At 47.2% G+C, this 10,000-nt stretch overlaps 1 protein-coding gene across 13 annotated transcripts in view; it reads left to right on the forward strand.

The window, feature by feature from the left end:
• celf6 (CUGBP Elav-like family member 6) overlaps nucleotides 1-10,000 on the forward strand; it is a 171,210-nt gene that overhangs the window by 125,065 nt on the left and 36,145 nt on the right. For all 13 annotated transcript variants that reach the window (XM_042061719.1, XM_042061720.1, XM_042061724.1 and 10 more), the window contains exon 5: nucleotides 5,670-5,749. In XM_042061719.1, coding sequence (XP_041917653.1) covers nucleotides 5,670-5,749 — 80 coding nt within the window. The remainder of the gene's footprint in view (nucleotides 1-5,669; nucleotides 5,750-10,000) is intronic.

Raw genomic sequence — 10,000 nt, forward strand, 5'->3', positions numbered from 1 at the left:
CTCTCCTCCTCTGTTCTCTCCTTTCCTCATCTCCTCCTCTCTCTCCTCCCTTTGCTCTGACTCTCTTTCTCTCCCCTTGTTCTCTCCATATTTCTCTCCTCCTCTCTTCTCCTCTGTCCTCCTCTCTCCGCATTTCTGCTCTCATCATCTCCTCCTCCTCTCCTGTCCTCTCTTCTTCTCCTCTCTCCTCCTCCTCTCCTGTCTTCTCCTCTCTCCTCCTCCTCTCCTGTCCTCTCTTCTTCTCCTCTCTCCTCCTCCTCTCCTGTCCTCTCTTCTTCTTCTCCCTTCTTCTCCTCTCCTCTCCTCCTCAGCTCTTCTCCTCTTCTCTCCCAATCTCTCCTGTAATGTTATTTGTTTTCTATCTCGGCCTTTTCTGTTCTTTCTGTCTGTTTCACTTTTTTTTCACTCTCTCCTTCTCTGCCTCACACACACTTTTTCTCTCTCTCACTCTCTCCTTCATTTGCCCCCATTCCTCTACCCTCCTCACACAGGCATGAGCATACACACACACACACACACACACACACACATACACACACACACACACACACCACTTTGTTTTCCAGTCCCTCTTGTCTGCTTATTGCCAATCTCATTGCCCATCCGCTGTGTTGACATTCATTGTTTGTGTCTTTCCGCCTTTGCCAAGCGTAAAAATTTCATTCGTTCGCTTGCCAAAGCCTGAACTTCTTTCATGGAAGCATTAGGCTTTTTCACACCCACCACCCCACACCCCAAACACACACACACACACACACACACACACACACACACACACACACACACACACACGACCCCGAGAGAGATATGAGGGGATGGGGGTGGGGGGGGGGTTAGGTTGTGTGGGGAGGGGGGTGCTGAAATGGAAATGTGAGTTTGCCACCAGGTGAAAGCCTGTGTGTGCTGGGCGCTTGCCATTGTGTGCTGGTCCCCAGCGATCGCTAAGACGCTAGTTGCAGCAAATTATTTTGGCAGGCTCGGCGGCAGCAGTGGCGGTGGAGACGACCGGGCAGGGCCGCCTTCCAACTATTCAAATTAGACAGCCCTTGAAATTGACAGCGCTATCTATCCCATGATGCCGTCTTTTGTTCCCTACCGTTGATGCACATTTACATCACGCCTCCCAACTCTCTGGGTCCCCTGCTGCTACCAATAAGGAGGCCAAAAAGTTTAACACCCCCCTCCCCCCCCGCCCCAACCACCACCACCCATCATCCCAATCACCCACCCCCACCCCATCAAAGTGCTCTCCGAGTGTCGTGGTGAAGTTGAATGGAAGGGTAGGGGGGGGTAGCTGTCAGGAGGAATAGAGTGATGGCTTTTAGGTCTATAATTAAGCTGTGTTCTAAATGTCATCAATTCAGCCGGCTGAAATTCATGCATGCATATTATTTTCCAGGGAATTCAAAAGGCGGCACACGCACACGTCTCTGAGTGCTGAGTGCCAAAGCGCGGTCGTCTCTTTCTCTCAATTGCTTTTTGCTATCTCACGCTCTCTCTATTACACACACACGCACACACACACACACACACACACACACAGGCATGCGCACACACACAGACACACACCCTTTATCTCTAACCATGTGCATTTTCTCTCTCTCTGTACCTCTCTCAGTGAAAGGTCCCTGATTTCCTGTTTCCTGTCTCCTTTTTCCCTGGCTCAGTTCATAAAGTCAGGGCCTTATGGTGAGATGATGAGCTTGAGGGCCATGCCAATGCAGAGAAATATACGCAGACCCTGAGGCTCAAGTGCTACTGGTTTTAGGTGGTGAACTGCCTGGAGGGAGAGGGTCCGGAGATGTTTGGAACAGTTCAGAGCTTGTTAGAGAGATGTGTGTGCTTACACACACATGCACACACACACACACACACACACAGATATTTGTGTACACACACACACACAAACACACACACACACACACACACACCTACACACACACACACACACACACACACACACACATACACACATACACACACACAAACACACACACACACACACACACACACACACACACACACAAATATTTGTGTACACACAAACACACACACACACACACACACACACACACACACACACACACATACAAGCCCACACAGTACCGCAAAGTGTGCCCTGGAAAGCCTGTAAGCCTCTGAACTAACTCTGCCTTGTTATTTCCACCTCAAAGGTTAAATGTTCCCCTTTTTTCTCCTCTCAAACAGACTTGCATTCAAATGCCACCCAGCAGGCCGCCTTGTCGCGGCGGCAACAAAAGTCCCTTCCCCGCTCTGCTCCGGCTTTCAGCTTGCGCACCACCACGGGGGCCTTGTGAAAGTCAGACAGAAAGAAAGAGAATAAAAATGAATGAAAAAAGAAAAGAACATGAGCTGGGAAAGTGAGAGAGAGAAAGAGAGAGACAGAGAGAGACAAAGACAAGGAACTAGCTAAATCAAAGCTAAACGTACCCCGTACTGAGCTCTCCCTCCATCCCCACCTCTCCTTTCTGCCGTGTTTGTGTCTGTTCTACCTCCCTCATGCCCCCTTAACCCCCCACCCCCAACCGACCGTAAAAAAACATGCCTTGACGCCATGGCGAATTGCCACGGTGAGCTTTATTTCAGCGAGCCCGAGAGCTACAGACACATCCCGCAAATTGATTGCTGGGGCTGTTTGCTGACGGGGGCAGTGCGACTTATAAGCTAATGAGAGACCTGAGGAAGCGGGCGGGGGCCGCGCAGCACAAGAGCCGCGCAGCACAGAGCAGCGTAGCGCTGAGCCGAGGAGAGAGAGGGAGTCAGGCCTCAGCTCGCTACTGACGGAACAATGTGATTTTGGGCCGATTCATTAACAGGGGGATGGAGGATTTTCTGGTGAGGAGACACAGTAAGGTACAAGCAGGGCAACCCTCTCTCTCTCTCTCTCTCTCTCACTCTCTCTCCATTTACCCCCGATCTCTTACCCTGTCTTGTTTTGTTTTTTTTCTCTCCATTCCTATTTCTCTCTCTCTCTCTCTCTTGCTGTCTTTCTCTGCCCCCCCCCCCCCCCCACTTCCTCCTCCTGCTTGCCATCAGCGATGATAATTTAAATGAATCATCCTCTGCAGGCGGGTGAGGAGGGAAGCGCAGAAGCGCAGGTCTGGGATGATGAAAAATGTATTCGAGCAAATATAATTGGTTTGTTGAACACTTTTGGAAACTGATATCAGCTGCTCTGGGAGAGAGCTGAGAGAAAAAGAGAAGACAATGGGCACAGTGCTGCTGCAAGGGAATAGAAAGAGAGAGAGGGAGGGAGAGAGAGAGGAATAGAAAATAGAGAGAAATAAACAGTGAAAGTCAGCCTGGTCTTCAAAATAATAGTAGTGGCCGTCAGGAGGGAGGGAGGGAAGGAGAGAGGGGGCCCCACAGGCCAGCAAGCATTTTCCACCTGCCCTGCTCCAATACCCCGCAAACACGGGTGACGGGTAACCTGCCAGCTAATCACCTCCCCGGGCTGCTGTGCCAGATTTAGCACAGGACACACCTGAGTGCCTACGCACCAGGAGGGGTAATCCAGGGGCAGTTGACGTGATAGAGGCAGGGACAAATGCCCCACATGGCAGCTGAATGTTGGGGCTGAACACATGTTGTTAACACATGATAACGTAGAGAGAGAGAGAGAGAGAGAGAGAGAGAGTATTCAAACCTGTAAATTATCTATAATGGTGGATGTTAATAAAAGCTGGACTCAGATTGAGTTACACTGAAAGAAAGGTTGTGTCTGGGGAGCACAGTTCTTTGCTTCATATAGTTTCTAAGAACATGTTAAGTTGGATGTGTACATTGGAATGACAAAAATAAACATGTGAGTGAATGGCTAGCCATGGAATGGTGGCATATTATCAAAACAGTGATGGTACTCAATACTGATCCTTGGGGTACCCAAAAAGCAGTTTTAACTTGGGGACCTCTTCCCACCATGACACTATCCAAACATCTCCTTGAGAGATAGGACTAAGACCAATGGGACCACCATCCACGAGAGGATCTGTTGGGTCACTACGCTTACCTGTGCAGGTTCCAGGTGAGAGCACAGAGTTGGGTAGTAGCTTTTGCTGACCACAAGATCCCCAACTCTGACAAGAGAGTTGTCAGTAGAGTGAAACCAGATGGGTTGAGTCGACTGTTATCAGATTGTTATCTGATAATACAGAGACCAGCTGGAAAAGCATATGCTGACGGGCTTCAGACATAAATATGAGACTACTCTGCTGTAGTCTGCACTTGATGGATGGATTATGTTCTGGCTTTGAGAACAGCATTGAAACTTGAGCCAGGACAGGTTATGTATGTGGGGGAAGGAATGACTGCTGAAGTGATAGGTTTGATATTTGTGATTACAAAGATTATCACTGCTGAGAAGCTCTGTGTGTGATCTGATGGTGGCATTATGGGGTCTAGAGAGTATGTCATCCTTCCAGCATTTCAATCAGATACTTGATTGCAAGAGGAAAGCAGTGCTGTTAGCAGATGCATTCTGTGTTTGTCACTGAAAGAAATTGGCTTCTGATGGCTGCCCCTCACGCAGGTGAGAAGGTGACAAAGTCAATACCAGCAAGTGAGGAGTGCAGTGGAGAAGGAGGTGAAAGATAATGTGTGTGTGTGTGTGTGTGTGTCTATGTAGAAATGCTGATCACTTCAGAGTACTTTTTTGTGATTGTAGTGCAGGTTGACACCAACCAGTGTGTGGGCCGACAGTGGGCAGAGAGTGAAATCTCATTCAAAACACCTCTCATATAGCCTGTGCTGTCAGAGCGCTTTGTACACTGTTAATTCCCTAGCTGATAATTACAATCCCCTCCTGCGGTTAATATCTGCGGATAGAGGGATAATAATGTCTTATGGATCTTCCTCCTACTGACTCATTTTTGTTTATACACTAAATTGCTTTGAAGGCGTCTTTCTGTGCAAAGTCATTGAATTCAACAAGAGTAGTTTCAGAGTGGAGATTGTGAGTATAAAGTGTAAAGCACAATTGTCAGTTTGGACACACAGATGCACGCACACACACACACACACACACACACACACACACACACACACACACACACAGATGCACACACACAGATGCACACACACACACACACACACACACACACACACACACACACACAGGCACATGTTCACATAGAAGCTCATAGGAATGAACACACATAAGTGGGAATGAACATGCACAAGCAGTTTGTCTGTGTGTGTCTGTGTGTGTGAGAGAGAGAGAGAGAAAGATTATGTTTCTTCACATTCTGGTCATCCTAATCTCCCTTGCGAGAGGTTGCACACTCATCACCATTAGTAAATATTAAACAGCGTAATAATGAAAAACCAGTTCAGACTGGCGGCTCCACTGGCAGCCTTGGCAGACTGCAGAGTGTGTGTGTGTGTGTGTGTGTGTGTGTGTGTGTGTATGTGTGTGTGTGTGTATCTTTGTCTGGAAAGGGAAGGGAAGGGTACACAAGATGAGCTTTGGTCTTATGATGTGTTGGACACAATTCAAATTAATTCTGCTTTCCAAACACAAATGGCAGAATATATGAACAGTGGTGATAACAGGAAAATTATTATCATGAATATTTTATACTGACCTTTTTTATCTGCAGGCTTTCTCTCATGACTCTGTTTTGTGTGTTTGTGTGTGTGTGTGTGTGCAGGCTGTGCTTTTGTGAAGTTCTCCAGCCATGCCGAGGCCCAGGCAGCTATCAACAGTCTACATGGCGGCCAGACCATGCCAGTAAGTGCCAAATCATGCAAATACATATCCACCCCCTCCTCTCTCTCTCTCTCTCTCTCTCTCTCTCTCTCTCTCTCTCTCTCTCTCTCTCTCTCTCTCTCTCTCTCTCTCTCTCTCTCTCTCTCTCTCTCTTGCTCTCTCTGTATTGTCCATAAACTCACAGAGAAGCACAATCTCTCCTTTACACACACACACACACACACACACACACACACACACACACACACACACACACACGAGAGGCATGCCTATGCATGGACACTCACCACATGCACAAATGAACATGCACATGCCTTATACAAACAGTTGCATCCACATAATTGCAAACATTCAGAATTGCTCACACATACAATCAAACAGACAGTAGGAAGAAAACATCCTGTTCTGTTCGTGTTTTTTTTGTGTTTTTTTTTTTGCGTCATGAGCATTCTGGTACATACTGTATACACACACACAGATGTGTGTGCCTAGATCAAATCACTCTCTCATTCCCAAATATTTACATAGCAGCCTCTGTGTAGTCAACCCACAGAATCACCTTGTCAGCATCAACCCTCTTTAGAGTACAACACACACACACACACACACACACACACACACACACACACAGTGAACAATTTGCTGCTCTCATGTTCCCTCTGGTTTTCGGTCTCTTGTGCCTGATAGGTAATCTGCTGTAAAACAACAAGGGCTTGTGTCGGAGGGAAGAGAAAGGTGTAGAATGCCACTGACACTAGACTACAGTGTCCGCTGTCCTTTGCTGTTTTTTCTTTCTCCTGTCTGTAATATCAATCTCTTTCTCCAGATGATCAAAATTATTCATGTCAATCTCCTCATAATAGCTATTGTTAAATAGCTCAGATATACCGGTACTATGAATGGAATAGTAAAGGTATTGCTTCCTTGTTACAGATCCAGTTTGATTGATGAAGGTCCATTCCAGTCATGTGAAGACAAGGACTGGAATGGACAGGGTGTCCAGTGTCCCGATCTCTCACTGTACTGCATTGCATGCTGGGGTTCTTCCTAATTGTTGGATAAAGGACAACTTCTGTCAAACACCCCTGATTCCTAATTGGGTTTGCTTTTATCTGCCGTGTTAAGGCCAGCTTAGACAGAAAAGAAAAGATTATTAGAATTTTGAAGGCGTGTGCACTCACACACACACACACACACACACACACACACACACACACACACACACACACACACACACACACACACACACACACATGCTCACTCAAACATGCAAAAGTACAACTCTGATTAGCCATTCAAATAATGTAGAACAAATTCTTTCCATGCCAGCGACATATGCATATTCAAGTCTGCTTGGATGTTTGTTGGTTGCTGCTTTTGAAAATATCCAGGAGATTTTGACATACATACACACACACACACACACGCACGCACGCATGCACGCGCACACACACACACACACACACACACACACACACACACACACACACACACACACACACACACACACACACACAATAAAAGACTTTATTTGCTGCTATAAAAAAGGCAACCGTCCTGGCCAATGGGCACTCTGAGTAAAGAGAAAAACTTGTAATGGCTGTTTGGGGTCCAGACATTTTATGCTACCAAGTCCACAGGGGTCAACATTTCAGCCAGACACCTGAGGTCCAGATTGTGTGTGCTTGTGTATGTTTATATGTGTGTGTGTGTGTGTGTGATTTCACCGTCCAACCTGACATATGGAGTCCCATCTTGGCCACGGATGCTTCCAGAAGCAGCCAGTCCACTCGTTAATAATATATATCTAATCTATATGTCTCTCTGTGCTTGCACCTGTTACCCCCTCAATCGCGTCCAGCTCTGAGTCAGATTAGCGAACAAGAGAGATGCTAGTTCCCATCCAAGGGCCTCCACAGAGACGAAGTTAATTTGGTTAATATCACCGCCTCGTGTCAGCAACAGCACTGTGGCGAATGTGGAAAGGGTTGGCACAGGCAGCGCCAGCTGCAGGCTCGGGCAGGGCAGAGTGGTGTGGAGTGGCACTGAGCTGGGCACTCATATCTCGGTCACGATGCCCGAACCGACGGCATCTGTGATAGCTGGTGCATGCCAAGCCATTCATTTCATGTGAATAATACTTGTTCCAAACATAAAAGGAAATACAACAAAATAGCTCCAATACTGTATGTATTTTTTTAAAAGATATACATATGAAAAAAGAGTGTACGAAATAAATATGTTAAAGGACAGTATAAGGCACGGCTGAAGTGCCCTTGAGCAAGGCACCTAACCCCTCATTGATCCCTGATCGCCTCTGTTGTTGCAGGCAGCTCACTGCGCCGGGATTAGTGTGTGCTTCACCTCACTGTGTGTTCACTGTGTGCTGAGTGTGTTTCACTAATTCACGGATTGGGATAAATGCAGAGACCAAATTTCCCTCATGGGATCAAAAGAGTATATATACTTATACTTATACTTAAGCAAGCAATGTATGTTGCAGCATTAGGCAGAGAGGCCTGTAGAGGACACACTGAGAGGCTGGGGCGTGCGGGAGGGTGGTTGCCGGTGTGCGGAATCAAGCTACACGGTGAGAGGCTGTTTTTAATTGATGCTTATTGGTTGATTGCAGGTGCTGCCAAATGAGCGCGGTGAGCGTTCCATGCCCGCCGGGGCTCGCTCGTCCACTCGCCCGTCTTTCTGTCGTTGCCACGCAGAGGAGGAGGAGGAGGAGGAGGAGGAGGGTGGAGGGTGGAGGTGGGGTTTAGTGGAGGGAGATGAAGGGGAGGTGATGGTGGGCACAGGTGGCAGAGCTTCACATGGCAGGGCCAGAGGCGCACCACAGACAGCAAATTGCAGACGTTGTCGTGTCGGGGTGCAGACGTGGCGCTGACAGGCCCTGCTGAGACGGGAGGATGTGAGAGGAGCGAGGGAAGGAGGGAGGGAGAGGGAGAGAGAGAGGGAAGAGAGAGGGAGAGGGGGGTGCTTCTGTCAGAGTATGAGAAAGTAAAAGAGTAGAGAGGTGGAGGGAGAGAGAGAGAGAGAGAGAGAGAGAGAGAAATTGCTCTAGGCCAAACTAATGTAAATCTGCTTAGAGAACCTACTGCTGACAGTCTTTGCTTTCTTTCTTTCTTTCCTTCCCTCTTTTCTTTCAGTTTCTTCACTCCTTCCTCCCTCCATCCTCTCTCTCTCCCTCCATCCTCACACTTTAATTTGTTCTCTCTCATCTCAACATCCTCACTGGCCCTGTTCATCTTAGCGGTTTGGATGTCTTTAGTTATTCTTGTTGGTGTTGTGCTCATCATAACTAGATTCTCCCACACAGTCGATACAGGAACAGTAATGCACTACTCTTCCTACACAATCTATATGCTCACTCCTTGAGCGAGAGTAGAGACTCGCTTCTCACTTTCAACAGACACACACACCCACCCACACACACACACACACACACACAGACACACACACACACACACACACACACACACACACACACACACACACTCTCCGCTCTTCCTCCAGTGGACACTGACAGGAGATGGAGCGTGATAATGAGACACATTTTCCCCGAGAGACCCCAGGAGAGGAGGCTGGGGTGCAGTGCTGAACTTGAACCCCTCGGGGAGCAGGAAAGGGCACATCCAATTACCACACAAACTCGTTATGTTTCATTTGATTAATTCATTTGCACGTCATTTTTTTTCTCCCCTTTCTTTAGGTTGAACCCCCCTCCCCCGACACACACACACACACACACACACACACACACACACTCCGGTCACGTCAGAGTGAAACAAGCGCTGTTACGCCGGTCTTTCAAACAATGACTTGTTAGGAGAGACAGAGTGTCTTAACCCAGCGGCTCTGCGATACCTCATTAAAGAAGAATTAAAGACATATATCAGCCACTGAATGGATGTTGTACTACATGCTTTTTTTTAAAAAGCCGCCGTTGTCTGTTTAGCAGGCCGATGCCTAGTTGAAGTTAGTGGATGAAGGCAGCATGCTGTAGTGTGACTGAAAATCTGCCATTTGTGCATGGCTTATAAATGTAATTTCAAGTGTGCTATCTAAAATACAATACAATACAATACGTTAAGTCGTTTTTTAAGAGCCAAAGGAGATTGCTGTTTTGGATAATGCTTGGATGGAATATGTGACATCCTATACTTCATATAATCGTGTATTAACAGGCTTTACTGAAAAACATGTTCTTCTTTGCCTTACAAACACCGCTGATCCATTCACTTCACTGACTTTCTAATCCTCCAA

This window comes from Alosa sapidissima, chromosome 14, assembly GCF_018492685.1.
Source record: "Alosa sapidissima isolate fAloSap1 chromosome 14, fAloSap1.pri, whole genome shotgun sequence".
Lineage (NCBI taxonomy): Eukaryota > Metazoa > Chordata > Actinopteri > Clupeiformes > Clupeidae > Alosa > Alosa sapidissima.